Raw genomic sequence first — 24013 nt, forward strand, 5'->3', positions numbered from 1 at the left:
ACCCAGGGGTGAAAAAGAAATGACTCTTCAGATTCAGAAGCTTTCACATCAAGAGTTCAGCATAATAAACAAATATATAACAAAAGACACACACATATCCTTGTAAAATTTAAGAACAAAGATGAAGAGCCTAAAAATTTCCAGGTAGAAAAATACATTGCCTAGAAAGAAAGAATTGCAATATATTAATTTTCCCATCAGCAACAACGGACAGTCAAAGATACTCAATATCTTCAAAGTTCTGAAGAAAAATTATTTTCAATCTAGAATTCTGTCTACCAGAATATCAACAAGAGAAAGTGCAAAATAAAAGTCATTCAAACATGAAAGTTTACCTCTCATGTTCCCTTTCTGTGCAAGTTACTTAAAGATGTGTATAAGTAAGAATGAATACCAAAAAAGAGGAAAACAAAGGATATAAGAAATAATTGAAATAACCAGTACTCCTATGAAAAGAAAGCCCAGGATGACAGTGGTGCAGAATGTCTGACATACAATCAATCCAAATACAAAATAAATGAGTTCTAGGAACAATGAGTTCAAAAGAATGAAATGAAATGGGTTACCAGTTATAGCTAGAACAACTAAAACAGCTGGATTTTTGTTGTTTTGTTAATCCTCACCTGAGGATATGTGTCCAGTATTTTTAGAGAGTGGAAGGAAGGGAGGGAGGAGAAGAGAGAGAGGGAGAAACATTAATGTGCGAAAAACACATCGATTAGTTGCCTCCCACACACTAGGGCCAGGGATCGAACCTGCAACCCAGGTGTGTGCCCTTGACCGCGAATTAACATGAGACCCTTTGGTGCATGGGCCGATGTTTGATCTATTGAGCCACACCAACCACAGTTAAAAGACCTGAATTTTATTGCTGACGAAATGAAGAAAGTTTCTTCACTTAAAAAAAGAAAAACTTTTGAAAAGCCTAGAAAAAGCAAAAAACTATATAAGATAGTCCAAATAGGAGGCAAAAACAAAACAACAACAAAAAAAACCTCATGACAAATTTCAAGTAACTAATGGGAGAAAAACAGATTCCATTTAATTGAGACAGTGGGAATACTCTAATTTGTATAGCATAGAGCAACATAAAACTGGATCCTTACAGAGGAAATGTAATTCTAGCACAAACGTGGATTTGCAATGAAAATTATTTATAGTTGCAGTAATGTATACTCCATATAATTTTCAAATTTTAGAATCAATCTTCAAAAAAAAATGGAACACTTAAAAAATGGTTACATTAGAAAATAGGTTAGTAAGATTGATAACATTAAAGCAGAGCTGACATGACTGAGAAGAAAGGGCAAGTAAAAATAAGGGTGGGAGTGTTAATAACCACCAATATTATAAGTACTCAAGAAACACTGAGAGTGACAGATCAAGAAAAGGAAGTTAGAGTGTATATTTAGAACAAGAAAGAGAAAACAAGGGTAAGAGTTCAATTCTTTTTTTTCAGAGTGGAAAGTAAACAGACAAAATCCTAAATTGAAAATCATTAAAAATTAATATAAGCACAACAGTTAAAATTAAAACATAAAGAGAATATACAAAAAGAAGAATGGGAGAGAGGTTTAATATAAGCTCTGTATGTATTTTGTTTTTTATCTTATACACACATTTGATAAAAATGTTAAAAACAAAACAAAAACCCTCTTGCCACCCCCAAACCCCAACCGGGAAGAATTTAATAGTTTCATTGGTAAGTTAGAACTTTTAAAGAACATTTTTGGTGTATACCTGAGAGTCTTCAGAATGGTACTGAAAGGATTCCATATTGCCCATAACAGTAGTTCCCAGAACAGACATGAGAGCCATCTTATGATCTGGTACTCTAGTTTTCTGCCAAATTACTGCCTAGGGACAAAGACACAGATAACTTTTAACACAATTTAGATTTACTATACTCAAGTACTTACACCACTGATTTCTATATTTAGCCTTCACCCACAGTTTATATTTCCAGTACCATTTAAAAGAGATGCATGGAAAGAACAGATGTATACAAAGCCTGACAACTCTGGTTCTGGATTTTAGTAGCTATACATGTTGGAGTGTACAATCTATTTCACTTCCCTTAACCTCAGTTTTCTCCTTTACAAATGACTAAGAATATTTATCTCCCAGAGTTGCTAGAAAATAAAATATATAATGAAGGCAGACACATAAGCCAGTGCCTGGCATAAAACAGTTTCATTAAATATTAATTTTCTACCTCTTCTAAACTTCAGAGTATAAACTTTAGAGTATATTAAAATTAAATTGTTACTCCAAGTTAAGGTATTATTTTATTAAGGATGGACAGATATGCTGTAAGATTTCTGTAAATAGTCTAACTAGTATAAAAATTTGGAATAATGCACATTCTTTAAAATTACCCTCATAGGCAACAGAAACAAAGGAAAAAGTGAACACATGGGACTACATCAAACTAAAAAGCTTCTGCACAGCAAAAGAAACAATCATCAAAATGGAAAGGCAACCCAATGTATGGGAGAACATCATTGCCAATGATGTATCAGATAAGGGGTTAATTTCCAATACATATAGAGTGCTCATACAACTCAACAAAAGGAAGACAAAGAACCCAAGTAAAAAATGGGCAGAGGAGCTGAATAGACACCTCTCCAAACAGGACATACAAATGATCAAGAAACATATGAAGAAATGCTCAACATCACTAATCATCAGAGAGATGCAAATTAAAACAACAATGAGGTATCACCTCACACCTGTCTGAATGGCCGCCATCAACAAATCATCATACAACAAGTGTTGGCGAGGGTGTGGAGAGAAGGGGACTCTAATACACTGCTGGTAGGAATGCAGACTGGTGCAGCTGCTGTGGAAAACAATATGGTGTTACCTCAAAAAATTAAAAATTGAACTTCCATTTGACCCAGTGATCCTACTTCTAGGAATATACCCTAAGAAGCCTGAAACACCAATCAGGAAGAATATATGTACCCTCATGTTCATAGCAGCACTATTTACAATAGCTAAGATCTGGAAACAGCCCAAGTGTCCATCAGTAGATGAATGGATAAAAAAGCTGTGGCACCTATACACAATGGAGTACTATGCAGCGGTAAGAAAGAAAGATCTCTTATCCTTTGAGACGACATGGAGGGACCTGGAAAGTATTATCTTAAGTGAAATAAGCCAAGCAGAAAAAGACAAATACCACATGATCTCACTTATATACGGAATATAATGAACATAACAGTCTGAGGAATACAGTAGACCCAGACACATGGAAGTAGGGCACAGACTGACATCCCTCAGAAGAGGGGGTGGGGGGGTGGGAAGAGATAAACCACAGAACTTATATGCATGTATGCATGACCAATGGACATGGACAACTAAGCCGGGAACGGGGCGGGGGTGGGGTGGGGAGAGGGGTGCCAATGGGGTAAAAAAGGTAAAATATCTGTAACGAAAAAAATAAATAAAAAATTAGAAAAATAAAAAATAAAATTACCTTCATAATTATCTTTTATATACAGAGAACTTACAAAAAGCTACCGGAACCTCATAAACTCAAAATCTGAATAATGAGCTTACATTTTTTTCACTGCAAGTATGTAGTAGGGTAGTTTAAGAGAAGCACAGACCAAAGTTTGGTTGTGAAGAGCACAATCATGTATAATATTGCAATTTCTTCAGTTAACATAAGATCCAATTACAGTCAAATCTCTTGAGAAACCACCAATACAGGTACATTCATTCATTCAACAAATATTCACTTAACACTTCTTAAATCCTGAGGAAAATGTGTAAAGATCCTAGGAGAAAACATCAACATCAACATTCAAAGGGCAGGTAGAGGAAGAGAAGACTGCAAAGGAGTGACCACAGAGGCAGGAACAGCCACAGGACAGGATGGTACACAGAACAAGAAGTTTTTAAGAAGTAAGTAGTAGTCATATGTGACCAATGTTGAGAGACCAAGGTAAGAATAGAGATGTGGCTACAGGATTTAGCAATCAGGAGGTATAAACTAAAGAATATAAAATAGACTTGATGTGACATGGTGACTGAATGAATGTAAAAGTGAAGAAAAGAAGAATCAGGAATGTGATTGAGTCCCTGGTACCAAGAACACTGTCAGGTATTCAGCAGGGCCCAATAAATACTAATTTGTTGAAGGAGTGAGGAATACAATTTTCTAGAGAAAAGTAACTCTTGTGGAGCTGAAAACTATGTTTTTAAAGATTAAGACTGCTGGTTGACATACCATATACACATTAGAAATTATGTCTTAGTAACTTAGTAGTAACTCTGCTTTAGAAAATCCAAAGTAACCTTTGGTTTTCTTTCTTTTAAAAATTAAAACAATATATGTTTACATTGATTTTTTTAAGAGAGAAATGAAAGGGAAAGAGAGACAGAAACACCGATGTAAGAGAGAAACACTGATTGGCTGCCTCCTGCACTTCCCCCACAGGGGATTGAGCCCGAAACCCGGGCATGTGCCCTGAGACTGGAAATCGAATTGGGACCTCTCAGACCATGGGATGACGCTCAATCCACTGAGCCACACTGGCAGGGCTGGTTTTCTTTCTTTTAAAAAAATATAATAGTTTTTTTGAGATATAATTCACACACCATTATAATTCACCCATTTTAAGCGCACAATCAATGGTGTTTAGTATATTTACAGAATTGTGCAACTATCACCATAATTTAATTTTAGAACAATTTTATCATTTCAAAAAGAAACCCTGTACCCATTATTAGTCACTCCTCATTTTCCCCCCACTTTCACTCTAAGTAATCACTAAATATCTTTCTGTCTCTATAAATTTGCCTACTTTAGGTATTTCATATAAATGGAATTATACAATAGTCTACTTTGTGAGTGGCTTCTTTCACTTAGCACAATGTTTTCAAGATTTACCCAGTACTTCAATCCTTTTTTAATGGCTATAAATATGGTTCCACTGTATGGATATACATTAGAATTACCTTTCATTGGATGATGGACATTTATGTTGTTTCCACTTTTTGGCTATTATGAATGATGCTGCTAGAAATATTCATGTACACATTTTTTTGTGAACATATTTTCATTTCTCTTGGACACATGCCAAAGAGTGGAACTGCTAGGTAATGTGGTAAATGTTTATTTTTTTGAGGACTTGCCAGACTGTAATCTCTATGCTTCCTGGTGTGTTTGTGTTTGTGTAAAAAGACAAGGAAGTGCCGGCTTCTGCTATTATAGCTATTATTTTAAGCTAGCCAGTAGCTGGTGCTTTAATGGACACTATACAAATAACAGAAAGTAGTTAAAGTTCTAAATAATCTGCAACTGTATGGGAGTGAAATGCCCCCTGCTTCTGTATCACAAATTACTTGTAACAAAAATTAGCTGAACAATAAAAACTTATTCACAAAAAAATTGATCTCTTCAAAGCTATGCTAGCTGATACTGACATACATATATAAAATATACTTAAAATACAGTACTAAAAGAGAGTTGTCAGGAAAACTTATGCAAAATACCTGATATAAAGCCTATGAAACTTCTAATGTAAATATCATTGTTTAGTTTGTATCAGAGTGATGCCTCAGGTGAGGCCTAAGATATAAATCTTTGATTAATACACAAAGATGCTATTTCACTGCCTGACCTGATGAATAGCTAGTATACAGAAATGTAAAAAGATCACTTGAGAAAATGGGTTCTAAAAAAGCTATGAAACATGAGAACCATTAAATGTGAAAAAAAAATCTTTTAAGTAAATATTACTAGTAGTTCTGAGGCATTATTTCACAGCAGGCAATTATTGCATCAAAGGGGCTAATTTAGAAGCATTTTCTAAACTAGTTACAGTTGGGCTAGCAATAAATGATAAACAGTTTCCCCAAAAAAATTCAATCTTCACTATTAGGCAATTAAGATTCATTTTGAAAACAAAATCCAATATTTTTTAAAGAACTAAACAAAAAAAGTCATAATTAAAAGTGAAGGATCTAGAAGAAACTGAATTTTTAAATACTACATTTTCTACAGCAAATAGTTTTTAGTTTGCCTTCCCTACCATTTAATCATTCCTATATTATTTTCTAAAACAGATTTTCTTTTTACTTCCTGAAATTTTTCATATATTTTGCCCTTATGCTGGAAGCTTAACATGTGCTAAAAATACACACATGCCCCATATGTTTTCTATTTAGGTCACGCAAAGTTGGAGCATCTGGATGTGCCAACTAAGAATCCGACTCTAGTCAGTATGATGACAGTGCAAAAAACACCTCAATCAAAAATATATTATTACATGCACACCGGTAGTTGATTTAAGAGATATATATATAAATATCCTGCCACTGTTACTACTTAATTGACATATACTATTTGAAAGAAATAAAATTACATGAGAATACTCAACATTTAATTAGTAAACCTCAATTGTGAAGGCAATTTGTCATAATGGGGAAAAAGAGGTTGCCCACAGTTGATGCACAATTAACTAAAAAAGGCAATGCCTGAGCAAAGAAGACACATTAATATGAAATAAAAAGTATATATATTGGCCTAAGTACAACCAAACTTTTCATGCAAATTTTATGCACAGATGTACTAAGAAGTTTTAACTACTTCCAAGGTCTTACAAGTTGATATAACTTATCTTATCTACTGCTATCTACTCGATATGTATTTGTACTGACTCTGGTTCAGAAAAGGGCAGGAGCACAAAAAATTATAGGAAACAGTTTCTTTCCCACACTGGCAATATAACAATGATATTAGCTTATCATTAAGTGCTAAACCTTTTGAATTCAGTAAAAAATTATGGATTATTCAATTAGCATAACAATACTATTAAAGAGTATCACATTTCATTAACATAAGTTATTTGATTCTTGCTAAGTAGCGTCAGACTTTTAAAAGGTTTTTATTTTGCCCTGGCCGGTTTGGTTCAGCGGTTAGAGCGTCGGCCTGCGGTCCTGAGAGACCCCGGTTCGGTTCCCGCTAAGGGCAAGTACCTCGGTTGCAGTTTGTCCCCGGCCCTGGTCAGTTGTGCGAGTGGCAACCACTCGATGTGTTCCTTTCACATCGATGTTTCTCTCTCTCTCTCTGTTCCTCTCTCTCCCTCCCACTCTACCTGAACAAAAAATGGAAAAATGTCCTCGGGTGAGGATAAAATAAATAAATAAATAAATAAAAAATAAAAGGTTTTTATTTTATGTTCATATTTTGGAATAAACTATGCATAATTACTTCCCCTGAAAGTTACCAAAAAATTGGTAATTTTACCTTGTAGGTGGGGTGGGGTGGGGATGGGGTGGGGGTGTGTGTGTGTGCTTATAAGAGGTAGGCAGATGAAAGACAAAGATGAGAGTAATTTTGTTTACTTTTCATACTTTTCAGTTTTTGAACCATGTAAAGGTATGATTTATTGAAAAAGTAAATAAAATTTTTAAAAGAGTTAATCTTTGCATAACTTTCAAAGGGAGACTGTAGGTAGATACTCATTCTCTGTGATCTTTAAAACAAGATTTCCAATTATTCATTAAATCTTGTCATATCTACATCAGAAATGTTTTTCCTTGTCTAGACCCTCTTCTCCATGCTCTGTGCAACTACCTAGACTACTGAACCAGTTTCTTCAATTACACAACTACTAAATGTAATTTGGTCCATTCTTCAACTGCCAGGAGAATTACCTTACAATCGGTCCTCATTTATCGCGGTTAATCAGTTCCAGACTCTACCACAATAAATGAATTTCTGCAAAGCAGGATTTTTTATTTATATACAGTTGTCCCTCACCACTTTGAGCTTCGACTTTCGCGGCTTTACTCTGTTAAGGTTTTTTCAAATACTATACTGTATATAGTACTATATAGTATACAAATACTATATACAGTATAGTATTTGAAAAAACTGCGATAGAGTGAAGCCGTGAAAAGTGCAAAGTGGCGAGGGACGACAGTATTTTGTTAGTTTCCTACAGAAACTCCTTATATTGTTCCCTTTTAGTCACCCGGCAAAAATTCCAAATTCCTATGTAAGATACAAAGGGTTCTTCAGAATATAGACCCAGGTAACGTTTCCAGCCTCACCTCCTATTTTCTCATTCCATTTTGAGCTTTCTCTGACCTCTGATGACTCCTAGACCTTAAATGTCCTTTGAATTCCTGTGCCCGCCTAGTCTTTCTCAAGAACCCATTCTAAGGCCACCTCCTCTGAAAATCTTTTTTGAGCCTAACTGGAGTTTAATAACTGCCTTCAGATTACCCATACTTCTCAATATTGTTTACAGAAAACTCTTCAGGTCAGCCTTTCTGAACAACTCTTTAATTTTGAAACCCTGAGGCAATCATTACTTCCTCCCACATTTAACTTTATAGAAAAGGTTATTTGCAAATCAAGCTGCTATGGCTTTATAACAATATTTGATTTCAGCTTTTCTTCTTTATTCTTACTGAATAAAAAACCTAATCTATTACATTTTGTTTTCATTAGACTTTGCTTCTCCAAACTTGCCTTTACTTCTTTCTCTCTAACTCATTCTAACTGAAGCAACCAACCACCTCCTCTGCAATGTAGTTCAATTCTCCACATGGTTCTCTACTTGTTGCTTTTTCAGATAAAGACCAATAGTGGATAGAAGATCCAGATTATTAAGGAATCAGGGGGCTTGAACAACACTATACACCAAATAGACCTAACAGACATATACCAATCACTCTCCTCTACAGCAATAAGTACACATTATTTTCAAGCTCACATGAAAAATCATGTTAGGTCATAAAAAAAGTCAACACATTTAAGATGGAAATATACTAAGCATTTTTTTTCTGTCAACAATGGAATGAAACTAAAAATCAATAGCAGAAGAAAACTAAAAAATTCACAGTATGTGGAAAATAACACATGCTTGACCAACCAGTGGGTCAAAGAAGGAATCAAAAAGGAAATTAGTAAATACTTTAAGATAAACAAAAATGAAAACACAACATACCCAAACTCTTGAGATGCAGCAAAAGCAGTACAAACAGCAAAGTTCATAGTCTACCTCAAAAAAAAAAAAAAGTCAAATAAACAACCTAACTATTCACCTTAAAAAACTAGAAAAAGAACAACAAACTAAGCCCAAAGCTAGCACAGATTAGTGAAATGCAGAAATAAATACAATAGAAAATAGAGAGACAGAAAAAAAAATCTACAAAACTAAGCGTTGGTTTTTTGAAAAGAAATAAAATTGACAAATCCTGAGACTAAAAAGAGAGAAGACTCAAATAAAATCAGAAATGAAAGAAGAGACATTACAACTAATGTCACACATATAAAAAGAATCATGAGCCTACATGAACAATTATATGCCAACAAACTGAATAACCTAGAAGCAAAGGCTCAATTTCCAGTAACATACAACCTAACTAGTGTCACTGCTTATAGCTTCCTATAATTCTTCCCTGTAACCACTGCCAAATTAATTGTCAGAAGTAACACATTGATCAAGTCACTTCCCTATGCCCAATTTTCTACTTAAAAGAAAAGATTCAGCCTACCATTCAAGACCCTTTATAATCAAGCCTCAAATTATCCTTCAGGATCTATCTTCCCCTATTCCTTTATATAAAATACTTACTCACCTAAATTGACTTATTCACTGATGATCAATGGGCTCTGCATTTTTAATGTTCATGTTATTTCTCTACCTAGAATGATCTTGATCAATTTATCTGTATTACCACATTCTACTATAATAGAATCCCCCTATGATACACCTACCTGGGGGAGGAGGTCCTAGGTAAGATCACTTTTTCATGTTGTTCCTACTATACTGAATCAATAACACCTACCTGCCCTGTGGCCAAAGTCAGCCCTCCTCTTCTGTGACTTTCTAGGAGTACCCCAAAAAGGGCTCATGAACAAGCAGCAACTATATGTATCACCTGGAGACTTGTTGAAAATGTAGACCCTCAGGCCCTCCCTGACCTACTGAATCAGAATCTGCATTTTCAAAAAGATTCTCAGGTGATCTGTATGCATAGTAAAGTTTGTTTAAAGCACTGACAGGAGACCAGGAAAGAAAATGGACTAGAAAACACAGTATAAATACTAGGAAGCACTAAGATTAGTGATCATGAATTTAAAGTGGTACTATCAGGAGAGAGGTGTGTTTTCTTCCAGCTACATTCAACTGTACTGATTCAGGCACTAAGATGACAGAGATAGATTTAACCAGGGTTTGGTTAGTCAAACAAGCACAGTTTAATGAAAGAGGAGCAAGAAAACTAAAGAAGTTTCCAAGGAATGTTTATTATGGACCATGTAATTTAAGCACCATAAGGAGAGAAATGAGGACAAAAGGGAAAAGAAATGGTTAAAAGGCAGCAGGGTCAAGATCACAAATCCAATCAAGTCTAAGGATTGTTGCAGGGAGTAAGCTAGAGAGATAAGAGGTGGTAGCCAGAAAGTAAAATACTTAACATTAAAATTATGGAGGAGGTGCAGTTTTGGGCAATGAAGAGGTAGGTCTATAGTTTAGCCATAGGAATTAATGGCTGAGGCAGGGTGGAGAATAAAATCACTGAAGGAAAAGGGTAAAAGATCTAAGAATTTAGAAAAGGCTATCTGTGGGGATACTGAATTCACCATAGTGATAGTAATCTAGGAGTCTAAAGAGCAAGGTTCAAAGCTGAGTGGTATTTTGAGATGAAGAGAAGGAATGGTCTGAAAGTTGCAATGAGTTACAAAGATGTGAGAAATGAGTCATCATTTGAAAAGGCTGCAGGGATATAAGGTTTTCAGGAAGAGCCAGATTTCAGTTAGAGCAAGATGGTGATCAAAGTAAAGGCTAAGGACAGAGATTCTACTTGACTTACCATGAAATAGGACGTTTTAGGAGATGGTGATGTGTGAGAGATGCAGTTAGAAAAAGCAATGATTTGTATGACAGTAAAAGTCCAGGGTGATAAGAGATGATTTGAGAGACCCAGGCTTCTTGTGTTGATTGACCAAAACAGGAATAAAAACATAATGATATTAGGGCTGGTAGTTCCAAAGCACTTAACAGTGTCAAGACTCTGACTTTAAAGGTCTTGCCATGATTATGAGTTTTGGGAATCCTATGTGACACCTGCAGATGCAGGCACAGAAGAGAGGAGTGGATTTATTCTGAGAGTGAAGGCTCCCAGAACACACCCACCATGAAGTCTTCCCTGACTGTTCTAGCCTGAAATAAACGTCCCCTCCTCTCAACTTCTATAGTATTTATCAATATCACTCAAAATCACTCAACAAGTTTTCATTATTTTCACCTATTTAAATGTTCACACATTCACATCTACTTTCTCACCTACACTATAAGCTCTTTCAGAGTGTAGGCCGTCACATAACTGTTTCAGGGCACCTACTCAAAGCTTTGTGTGTCTAACAGCTGTGAAGAAGCCAAAGGAGAATAAACATTGCATTAAAATGAACACATGTAAAATTTAGGTCATCCTCTCCTATATTCAACATTTAAGTTATTAGGAAATCAACTCAAACTTTTGGGGGGGTCACATGAAGATAAAATAGGAACGGACAGAAATAAAAATACTCTATTTGCTAAAAGGTTTGAGGCAGTACAAAAAAGATTTTCAGTGGTCCTCCCCAGGTGTAAAGATCTATAAATCCTGTATCTTCTATTATTTCACGAATTGGTAAATGAATTATCTAATTAGAGTCTTTAAGTGATGAAAATGTGAAATTCCAATTTTGTAAGAAAGATGCAGAATTGCCCTAGATATAACATATGTCCTTAAAAATCAAAGAGTTTTAGCCTTAGAGATCATTTGATCAACCTATATTGGGCCAAGCTCAAAAAGCGAGATTTTTGCAGAATTCTTTGGTTATTATTGATCAAAAAAAGAAATCTACCGTGTAGGAGTAGAAAAATGTATTAGGATATATAGTAAGTATATAAAATGCATTTAGTTAGAGAATCTGTAATGGAATAATTATTTGGTTCTATTTCACTCAGTAGAAACAAAATACATTAAATTGATGACAGAGACTGTGTCTCTGTCAAGTGCTTCCTCCCATTATGTCATCCATATGAAGTCTTTATATATTTTCCTGACTAACTGTAATGAAGACATTATCTGGTGACTTAGGTGCCAGGAAAGAAAATAAACTAGAATAATATCTTTGGATACAAGTGAGAATATACTCTGTAAAAATCTGAGAGGTCACTGGAGAACCCAAAAAGATGAATACTAAAAAAGAATTTATTTTATGAAATAACAGTATGAGGAAGGTTTGAAAAAGGCCAGAGTGTTCAAAACTGGTGCTATATAAATTTATGTATTTTGATTTTAGCACTACCCAATTCATTTAGTATTCTACTCTGAGCTATCTGCACTATACACTGAGTAAGCATTAAAGAAAATACAGATAAGATGCATACCTTCCTCCCAAAAAAGTCTTGTGAACAAAGGGAGACAATGAAAATTATTGCCAACAAATTAAAACTGACATAATAGAAATATGCAGAAAATACTATGGAAAGAGTTGAGAAGTAACTAAGTTCTACCAGTGGATAGAGGAAGACTTCAGAGACTCCTTTAATAGTGTGCATAAACATCAAACTCAGAAATCAACTATACGAAAATTTGATTTATGTATGTCCCTCATCTCTACTATATACAGGGTATGTGAGTATGGGAGTTTATTCTTGTTATTATTTATTAATTATTGTATTACTTTCCATACTAACAACTGTAAACCCACTTCTGCCCCACTCTGTAATATTTCATAGAAGTTAGGTGAAAAGTAAAAGAACTTAATAAAAACAGGCTCTGGCTGGGTGGCTCAGTTGGTTGGAGCATTATCCCATACACCAAAAAGTTACAGGTTTTGTTTTTTTTATCCTCACTGGAGGACATTTTTCCATTTTTTGTTCGGATAGAGTGGGAGGGAGAGAGAGGAAGAGAGAGAGAGAGAAACATCAATGTGAAAGGGACACATCGAGTGGCCGCCACCCACACAACCAACCAGGGCTGGGGACAAACTGCAACAGAGGTATGTGCCCTTAGCGGGAACCGAAACCTGGGTCTCTCTGGACCGCAGGCCGACACTCTAACCGCTGAGCCAAACCGGCCAGGGCAAAAGTTACAGGTTTGATTCCTGTTCAGGGCACCTACTTAGGCTGTATGTTTAATCCCCGGTTGGGGTGTGTACGGCAGGCAACCAATCGTTTCATTCTTATGTGGATGTTTCTCTCTCTATATATATAAATCAATAAACATATCCTCCCTCAAGTGAAGATTTAAAAACAAACAAAAAAACTTAATGTAACTGAAGAGAACATGAAAACCATTTAAAAAATTTAGTTATCAGCCCTGGCCGGTTTTGCTCAGCAGTTAGAGGGTCGACCTGCAGTCCAGAGAGACCTGGGTTTGGTTCCCACTAAGGGCGCGTGCCTCGGTTGCAGTTAGTCCCGGGCCCCAGCTGGGTTTTGTGGGTGGCAACCACTCGATGTGTCCCTTTCACTTTGATGTTTCTCTCTCTCTCTCTCCCTCCCACTCTATCTGAACAAAATATCGAAAAATGTCCTCAGGTGAGGATAAAAAAAAATAAAAATAAAAAATAAAAAATTTAGTTATCATTATATAAGTAACAAAACAAAAACACACACACAAAAACCACCCCAACCAACCAACTATGGTTGATAATCAGTCCCAAGCTAGCTTTAAAATATATCTGAAGAATACAAAATAAACTGAAGAACAAAAAAAAAAGGCATGAATACATGGAACAGACTGACAGCGTTCAGAGGGGAGGGGGTAAGGGGGACTAGATGAAAGAAGGTAAAAGATTAGCCAAAGAACATATATGTAAAGTCCATGGACAGAGATAACAGTGTAATGGCTGGAGGGATAAAGGGGGTGGGGGGTCGGGGGATGGGTGAAGGTAGGCAAAGGGCAGGGGTAAATGGGAACATCTGTAATAATGTTAACAATAAAAAAATATAAAAATATAAATAGACACTTCTCCCAACAGGACATACAAATGGCTAAGAGACATATAAAGAAATGCTCAACATCACTAATCATCAGAGGGATGCAAATTAAAACAACAATGAGGTATCACCTCACACCTGCCAGAATGGCTGCCATCAACAAATCATCAAACAACAAGTGTTGGTGAGGGTGTGAAGAAAAGGGGACTCTAGTACACTGCTGGTGGGAATGCAGACTGGTGCAGCCACTATGGAAAACAATATGGTGTTATCTCAAAAAATTAAAAATTGAACTTCCATTTGACCCAGTGATCCCACCTCTAGGAATATACCCTAAGAAGCCTGAAACACCAATCAGAAAGAATATATGTACCCCCATGTTTGTAGCAGCACTATTTACAATAACTAAGATCTGGAAACAGCCCAAATGTCCATCAGGGGACGAATGGTTAAAAAAGTTAAATACACACAATGGAGTACCATGCAGCTGTAAGAAAGATCTCTTATCCTTTGAGATGACATGGAGGGACCTGGAAAGTATCATCCTAAGCAAAACAAGCCAAACAGAGAAAGACAAGTATCATATGATATCTCTTATTTGTGGCATATAATGAACATAACAGTCTAAGGAATGGGGTAGTCCCAGAGACGTAGAAGTGGGGTACAGACTGACAATCCCCAGAAGAGGGGGTGGGGGGAGAGATAAACCACAGAACTTATATGCGTGTATGCATGAACAACATACATGGACAACAAAGCTGGGGACAGGGTAGGGAAGGAGGGGGAGGGGAGAATCAGTAGGGGAAAATGGAGAAACATCTGTAACAAAATAAATAAACTTAAAAAAATAAATAAAATTATTAAAATAAAACAGAAAAGTTATAAAAATAAATAAAAATTATTCAGCTTCTTAAAAAATAAAATAAAATATATCTGAAGAGACAGCTATCTTCATTAATTAAAAAAGAAACAAAAACAAAACCCACTCAAACTTTCAAGGTTGGAACTGAAAGAATAATTTCTTCCTAAGGAAGGAGCATTTAATCCACAATCCTAAACTTGAATTTCTCTGGGATGGAGAAGAGGGTGTGACCCTTTAACATTGGTCCAACTATGGGCAAAAGACTTTTCCTTGATTCCTCATAGCACAGCTGAAACAAAACTGGGACATTACAAAATATTGCAGTAAAAGGCTAAACGATACAAATAATAACAAAATAAAAAAGATACAAAGAGAAGACTATAAATGTAGGAGACAGAATATAAATTACCACTTATCTTTTATAGTCCAATAAATGAGTCCCTTCTTTCTCATTCTTGGTCACCCACACCCCAAAATCTTTGGCCACCACCACAAAAGAGTACCCTCCTAGAGACCAAAACCTATGTCAAGGGAGGGAGCTACCATACTCACTCCCAAACCTCTATGGCCAGTTTTCTGGATTTCTGTTCCTGGCTAAGGCCCTATCTCTTTCCAGATTGATGGAAACTAGAGATTCAACTCTTCAAAACTGTGTCATCATTCTTCTAAACCTCAAAAATATATACAATGATCCTGAAAACTTAGCACTCCTGTCACAAGAAGGTAGAGTATGTGGAAAGCCATTCCTTCAATTACTTCTCTTTTGTACCAGTTAAAACCTTCTTATATCAAAAGATATCCAATTCAGCTTTTGCAGTATCAGTAGGCTTCTAATTATGAAGACAAAAATTCAATTCCTAACAATTTTTAAAACTACAAGCAATATTTTTGGCCCAAGAAAATATTCACAAAAAACTACAAGTATGAAGAATGAAAGTTTCTCTTATTGGAAACCATACATTTAACACCATGTTCTGAACTAGTGATCTACAGACTTACTCATGTACATATGAAATAGCTAAGAATACTAAATTGGGTTCAGATATTATCATACTAAGAAAAACTTCTAACTATGGAAAATAACTACTTTATAAATAAAAATATATGCAGGACTTTACAGGAATTCAGTTATTACAACTAAAGCTGAAAACTGTAGTGCTCATCCTAAGGAATGATTCTAACATTTCTCCAAATAATATTTACTTTAAATAAACTCACTGAATCCACTTGTAAATTATTTCCCTTTGGCTGTCTCATTATTCAATATGCTTTCAAGGAACATGATGATGAAAGAAGAAAAACACCTCTTTCTAACATAACCATACTGGCAAGAACATTGACATTATCAGTATTCAAAGAATGTCTTGGCAGGTTAAACCTTCATAAAAAGAAGGAACACTATCTAATCCAAGATGTCAAAATAGCAATAGTACTTCTCATATTATGTGTAATGTGATTGTTTGTTTCTAATGCAAAAAAAAAAAAAAAAATCTTCAAAAAAAGATGCCGGTATTGTCACTTTAAGCAAAGGCAAACATATTCTTCAGAAAACAACATAAAACAGGATAAAAGTAAGCATGTTTAAAAGAAAAAGACTAAAAAGACTAAGACCAGAACTGTACTCAATGTTAAAAAGATTTAGGAAAATAAGCAATGCTATTTTGCGAAGTTTAACAATATATTTGAAAATTTGAGGCATAATAGTATTATTAAGAAACAAAAAAGTAGAAAAACAATTTGTACTAAGAGAAAAAAGCTTAAAGATAGACTGCTTAATGTGGTTTGTTCCATGATTTCCTTGTAACAACTAGTACCTAATTTTACTGTAAGACTTTTGATAATATTTCATTACTTTCATTGTGTAACACTCTCAGCATACTCTCCAGGACTTGAAATTACTGAAGGTCATTGAGGGACTCATGTTTGCTCAACATAAGTTCAGATATGTTGGCCTCCAAAAATAATAAAATGGAGTATATTACAAAATCCTACTTTCCATTCTCAAAAGAAAATGCCTATACTGATGATCTTATAGTAGCTGGGAAAATAATATAAACATATCCAAAGCTTACAAGATATATATATATATATGTGACTTTAAATAGTTATTTCCATTACATGAGGCAATAATCTTATTTTATTCTTCAATTATGTTTTCTCTTACTCAACTTTTCTCTTTAGTTGTACACACTTTTATAAACACATAGTTTCCATCTTAATATTTTACCTTTTCCATCTGTTTTCTCTTCCTGATCGTTTCTTCTATCTTTTCTTGCTTGGTTACATTCAACTTTTAATTATTAAATATCTTTTGGATCAAGAGGTCATAGGGTTATTTATATTAGCAGGATGAGCCTCCATGCATTAACATCCTGAGGAATCATAGCATGGTAGAGCTGGAAGGGATCTCAAGGTATCGTTTGATTGAGCTCTATGCCAGCAGGAACAGGTGGTTGACTATTCTTAATGTTTTTCTTTCTTTTTTATGACCAAAGACTTTTATTATAAATATTACACCATAGCTTGGTTTAATACAAAATCTTAATAACAAGTAAAAACACATGGAGTAGAAAGAAAACTGAATGAAAATGGTTCTGACCCAAGCACTATTACTGGAAAATATATAATTATTCCTCTGATCACTCTGAGAAAACAATTCCTTTGATCACTCTGAGCTTCAAATTCCCCATACAAATAGAGATAATGCTGTCTAACTCACAAAGCTGTTGTAAGTGCTCTGAAACCTGGAAAAGAACTATATAAATATCATCTACTATTAAAATGGGAAGCAACACAATAGAGTGTTAAGACCTGTATGTACTCTGTAGGCATGTTAGTTTCAAATCACATAACAACAATTTGCTAGCTCTGCAACACTGAGCAAAGTACTGAACCTCCCTGAGTTCATTTCAGAGGACAACAGCAAAACTGGTTTGTCTAACCTCACTTGATTGTTGCTGTGGATTATAGGAGTTTAATGCACCTACACAGGTCCTGGCATTAAGTATCAACAAATGTTAACTCCTCACTTCCCATCAAGCTTCCACACTTCTGCTGTGTGTTTCTGTTCTCCTTCCATTAACTATTTCAAGGTACATATGTGAAATTTTATGAAAAACAAAATAATCAGAATTTACATAAAACTTTATTTCCCCTAAGATTCATAAAGTTCCTTATCAGCCCTGCTTTGAAAAATAGAAAAGAAATAAAGTAGAGTTTCCTTTAAAAAACAAAAACATGCCCTGGCCGGTTTGGTTCAGCGGTTAGAGCGTCGGCCTGCGGTCCTGAGAGACCCGGGTTCGGTTCCCGCTGAGGGCGCGTATCTCAGTTGCAGTTTGTCCCCGGCCCTGGTCGGTTGTGCGGGTGGCAGCCACTCGATGTGTTCCTTTCACATCGATGTTTCTCTCTCTCTCTCTGTTCCTCTCTCTCCCTCCCACTCTACCTGAACAAAAAATGGAAAAATGTCCTCGGGTGAGGATAAAAAAAAACCAAAAAAAAAAAAAACCAAAAAAAACAAAAAACAAAACAAAACAAAAACATTCTTCCAAAGAAAGAACAGTTTAGAATAGATGATGGAAAACGTCACTAAACTGTGAACTCCTTAAAGGAAAAAATAAAACAAAACAAGTCTTTATTCATCTTTATGTTTAGGAAACACTCAAACATTTCTTGGATGGAAAAGTTTATTGGTGGAATCTCTAATTATAAAAATTAAGAAATGAAAGGTTCAGTCAGATTTTATATAGATACTAGGTGACAAAGTAAAGACTATATACTAAGATTAAACTAAACAAATGAGGACAAATTTTAAGAAGACTTTTTACATGTCTAGCTGATTTAAATAAAATACACTATCCCTTTAATATATCATACACCAAAAACACCTTATAGAAGTACAATAATGCTTACCTTGTTATGTATAAAAATAATCCTTAAGTCAGGTTTAAGTATTCCATAGCTTATGAGGAGATCTTGGATCTTTTTTATTTCATCTTTACATTTTTTAGCAGTTGAGTAAAATTGCTTTCTTACAGGTAAATTCTTAAACAATCTTAAAGCAGTTACAGTTGTACCTGTTGGCAGACATGTGGAAAGCATATTTAGACGTGGAAGGAATTTCAGATCTTTAAATCCATATACAATCAGTAATTAACCAAGCTATTCTGATCCTGTGCTACAGTTTTCTATTTGTAATAGGACTGACCTGCTGATCTCTTCTATGTGGTATAAACAAGAATAATCTTATTTCTACCACTGCAGAGAAACTAGAATGTAGTATTTTAAGAATTCTGCTGGTATTCAAACCACCTGGTGATGATGCTTATTCTATACTTTAAAATAAAATATATAGATGGCTACATAGCATATCTGATAACCTTAATTATTTCACTAAAAATTCTTTTTTTTTTTTTTATCCTTACCCGAGGACATTTTTCCATTTTTTGTTCAGATAGAGTGGGAGGGACAGAGAGAGAGAGAAACATCAAAGTGAAAGAGACACATCGAGTGGCTGCCACCCACACAACCAACCAGGGTCGGGGACAAACTGCAACCGAGGCACATGCCCTTAGCGGGAACTGAACCTGGGTCTCTCTGGACCGCAGGCCAATGCTCTAACCGCTGAGCCAAACTGGCCAGGGCTCACTAAAAATTCTTATCTGAAATATGAAGTTGCCTGTTTTAATTTACTCTCATCTTCTGAACAACAAATATTCAAAACAGGATTTAAAAAAGATTTTTTTTCTTTATTGATTTTAGAGAGGAAGTGAAAGGGAGAGAGAGATAGAAACATCGATGAGAGAGAACATCGACTGGCCGCCTCCCACATGCCCCCCACTGGAGGTCGGGCCCACAATCTGGGCATATGTCCTGGCCGGGAATCAAACTGGTGACCTCTTGATGCACGGGTCGATGCTCAACCACTGAGCAACACCGAAAGGACAAAACAGAATTTTTTTTAAATTGTGAATTTATTTAACTAAAAGTTCCATAAAGGTATAAACATTTATGTAGTTTAAATATCAGGTTAATAGTTAGCTTTTGTTTAAAAAACATGATATTAGGACCATCTTTTCCTCCAAATTCTTTAGCAAAACAGTTGTTTGAAAAGTTTTTGTCTATGGCCTAGCCGGTGTGGCTCAGTGGATTGAGCATCATCCCATGCACCAAGAGGTAACCAATTCGATTCCAGTCAGGGCACATGCCCGGGTTTCAGGCTTGATTCCCAGTAGGGGGCATACAGGAGGCAGCTGATTGATGTTCTCTCTCACACTGATGTTTCCATCTCTCCCTCCCTCTCCCTTCCTCTCTCTAAAAAAAAGCAATAAAATATATTTTTTTAAAAAGGTCTTGTCTGCTAATTCAAATATCTGCGTCACCTGTGGGTTTGCTCCTCTCAACTTATTTTCTCTTGATTATGGATCCCATGTCCTTCCTTCCTTCCTGTCTGTCTGTCTGCCTGTCTGTCTATCTTCCTGTCTTTCTTCATGTCAATCAATAGTTTTACTTTTGCCAGACATTGTGTATAAAAGAACAACAGATAATGAAGTTGATAATACTTTCCCCCAGAGAAGGCACTTCATTTCCTGTGTCAAGAAGCTAGAGTGAAGAGTGGATCTCTTCAAAATAATCAGGAGTTTATCTGCGTTGGAGCTGAGTCACCCCTTCATTTAGTTCTAGTTCACTTTCTGTTTCTAATGTCTTGAGTATGGAAACAGGTCTCTTCCTTCTAGCAAGGCTTTGGGACATAAACACTGTAAGACTTTAATTGCTTACTCAGTAAAAATCATGATGAGATTTGGCATCTAGAGCAAATTAGCTGTGTTTGAGGATCCCATCTTCCAATCTGTCATATAAACACACATGTGGCTATTAAAAGTTCAGCCGGTTTCTCCTAGGGCCATAAAAGATCCCGTGCCTATAGTAGTCCTGCTCTTTTTGCCCACTATGCCTCCAGTCTCAATGTTCCCAGGGATGCAAGTGGCCACCAATTTCTTCTTGTCTAGGAAGGGGTCATCTTTCTCTCGAACTTAATTCATTTAAACTTCTTTGTGACATAGTTCTTCAATGGGTTTTAAAAAATACAAATTTTAAAAATTATGTGTTTTTCTCAAATTATGTGTCTTTTCCCTCCTTGCTACATAGAGAACAATGGTTTCTTGAAGTCTATATCGATCATTCTTCTCTTGCTGAAAGGTTATACTCCCATCCCTTCTGACCTACCATTTCCAAACGCAAATGTTCTTTTCTGAAAAACTTGCTAACTCTCCTCTTGGCAGCTAGTGGCTGCTTTGTATTGTCACTTATTTACTCATGTGTGTTCCCCACTAGTGAGTTCCTTCACTTATCTGTGTTCTCTACTAGCCTGTGACAGATATAATGGCATATATTGTAGCTGTGAAAAGACAGTGTGAAGGAAGGCAGAGAGAAATCAGTAGGCCAAATACAAATATGTTTATGAAAGGAAAAATATATATATATTAATTTAAAAATATATTACATATCAAAAACCACACTACTAACTAATCCATATATTAATTGAGAAATAATTGCTTTAGCAGCTGAAAATATTCTCAGAGTAAACTAAAAATTACCAATAAGCCAAGAATTATTTGTTGGAATAAAACTTAATGATGGAAAACTTTGCTGATTCCAAATGAAATATATAGCCTTTAAAAAAAGTACCAAGTAATATTGGCCAATAGGGAGGAGGCCCTAGTATACTATCATATTTTACAAGAGAACTGCTCAGCTCTCTAACTTTAGCACATTCTACAAACACCAGAATTAAACTGCAGTCCTGTGATATGCTCCCTGTCATATTTTACATAATACCTATGTTATGCCATTTATATAGGTAGCTATTTATGTTCCTCATATAAAGAGGTATGATTGCTTGAATATATCAGAGTTTCTTTAAACTATTTAATAAATAAAGTTCCATTCTCAAGATTAAGAAATCTTTCAATAAATGCACAATCACACATAGCAGGGATTTACAAAGAACATGATGCTCTACTCTAATAACAGGGTAGGGAAAGGAAATACCCTGATCAGAGTACCTTAAATATACTACTTTTGATATCTGAGAAATTCCTAAGGCAGAAGTACTAGGAGGTGTTAACAGAATTTTTTCAGGAGGGTAAATCAATTTAGAAAGCTTAATACTGATTAACTAGGGTAAAGGGGATAGAAGTGATGACAAAAAAGATATAACTGAAACAAATAATTTAGTCAGAGTACTTGGTAAAATAATTTAAAAGCTGAAGACTTATTTTTATATTTCTTGTTGATTTTATAAAAGTCTTAAAAGTGAACAGAAGGTAAGGGAAATTTTAAATGACATACTGTAAAATACATAAGTAGCTTTTAAATGCTAAATTAATCCATAAAACAGGTACCTACACCAGAACTGGAATCTTTAGTAAACTATTTTTAAACATCTTAAAATATGTTTTTTAAAGGAGTAACAAAATTTCCAATGCTTAAAAAAAAATTCTGTTGTGAGTTGTCCCTGCATATATAGTCAGGCGATCTACAGGTGTCATCCTATCAGATGTTATGAGGGGTAACTGCTAAGTAAAGATGTTTACACCACAGCAGAAATTAATCTACAAGAACCCTAAATGCACAGGTATTAATTAAGATGGTTGAACTGTAGTTTTATCTTACACAGAAAATATTTAAATGGAAGCTGAATGACAGCTGGTGGTGAAATGTGAGTCTGTGATTCAATCACTCAAAAACTATCAGCACTAAGGCAATATAAATGTAAAATACTTTTGAAAGTGTTTGTGGATTTCTATAATACATCCACCTAGAGCAACTGAAACTAACAGCTTGATTTTTGTGTTGTTTTCCTAGCCAAGAAACTGTAATTAGGAGAAAAAAGTGAGCTATGAAAGGCAATTACTACTAGTTTAGCAACTACTGACTTTCCAAGTACGTTGTTTCCTAAGGTAAAAGAAATATTGCTAAAGAAAATGAGGTTCATTTGTTGACTATAGAAATTCCTTAATATGCATATCTGATCTCACTTACTAAAAGTAGAAGACGTAGGTCAGTAAGAAAAGAAAAATCAATCAGAAAACAGGCAAAGATCAGAAGAACTTCATATCTAAGAACTGTTGTTATTTCATAGTTCTTATGAAGATGAATACAAGAAAGCATGAGAAGTATGAGTGATGCAAAGCCATTGGCCATCCACATTAGACTGGCTAATACTAAGATAAAAATAAATACATTTAAGTTTTGTAAGGTGACTAGATTACTCCAAAGTACTCTACTGAACAGCCACTCAAATATTTCCTAATGGTTTCCTAATTTGAACTTCTAAGAATTGGAGTCAGAGCATTTCTGGAGAGAAATCATATTTAAAAATGTCTCTTTGTCCTAATCTTCCATATATTAAAAAAAAAGAATCACAATCTATTGTTTTTAAATGATATGTACAATATTACTATACATCAAATTAATTAGTAATTAGATGAGCTCATTTCTACTAATTGAATAAATGAGAAAAAAAGTGTTTTCTTAGTATGCTTTAAATAATACAGAAAGGAAGAAAGTGCATGAGGGTATTAAATGAAATATTAGTAATGAGTTAATAATTGTTGAAACTGAGTGGTGTACACTGTTCTATTTACTGTGTACATTTTTAAAGTTTTCTGTAAATAAATGTATTTTAAATGATTTAATCATAATATCTTGATGGTATGGTTTATTACCGTGACAACTAAATCAACAATGTTTTAGGCATTTCAATAAAGTATTATCCTTTATATATAAAGAAGATAGTAGTAATCCAGTAAGAATAAAATAATTGCTCTTACAGTTTTTACAGAGTAACTAATCCATGCTGATGTCCAAAGTCTTTCACACAGTGTTTCTTGAGAACAACTCTAAGTATTTAGGAAACCAGTGGCTAAAGTACACCTGGAAGTTAAGTCACTATTATCAGGACTAAATTTGAAGCAATATATTTAAATTTACGGAGTAAAAATTTTTAAAAATAAACGATTAAGACAGAAAAGGCAAAGAATACTACAAAGCTACTCTCTTACCTTGACCAAGATGTGAAGGTTTTTGAGAAATTATGTGGCCACTGCCATCTAAAACATACTGGGTGCTAAAATTATCAGCAGCTGTCCTAGTTGTAATTAAAACCTAAAATAAAATAAAATCTTGAATA

General features: G+C 34.9%; 1 protein-coding gene across 5 annotated transcripts in view; it reads right to left on the reverse strand.

Annotated features, from left to right (window-relative positions):
* Positions 1–24013, reverse strand: part of PMS1 (PMS1 homolog 1, mismatch repair system component) — a 100818-nt gene that overhangs the window by 47213 nt on the left and 29592 nt on the right. For 3 of the 5 annotated variants that reach the window (XR_004958660.1, XM_036254264.1, XM_036254265.1), the window contains exons 5-7: positions 23886–23988; positions 18733–18896; positions 1741–1857 (exon numbers count right to left, since the gene is read on the reverse strand). Coding sequence is in view for 4 of the 5 variants with exons in the window: in XM_036254264.1 (XP_036110157.1) it covers positions 1741–1857; positions 18733–18896; positions 23886–23988 (384 nt within the window). In the remaining variant the exon portion in view is untranslated. Of the gene's footprint in view, positions 1–1740; positions 1858–8972; positions 9027–17050; positions 17125–18732; positions 18897–23885; positions 23989–24013 lie in introns of those variants that run through there. The other 2 variants (XM_036254267.1, XM_036254266.1) reach the window with 2 other exon arrangements.

The sequence above is a fragment of the Molossus molossus genome, unplaced genomic scaffold, assembly GCF_014108415.1.
Source record: "Molossus molossus isolate mMolMol1 unplaced genomic scaffold, mMolMol1.p scaffold_m16_p_11, whole genome shotgun sequence".
NCBI lineage: Eukaryota > Metazoa > Chordata > Mammalia > Chiroptera > Molossidae > Molossus > Molossus molossus.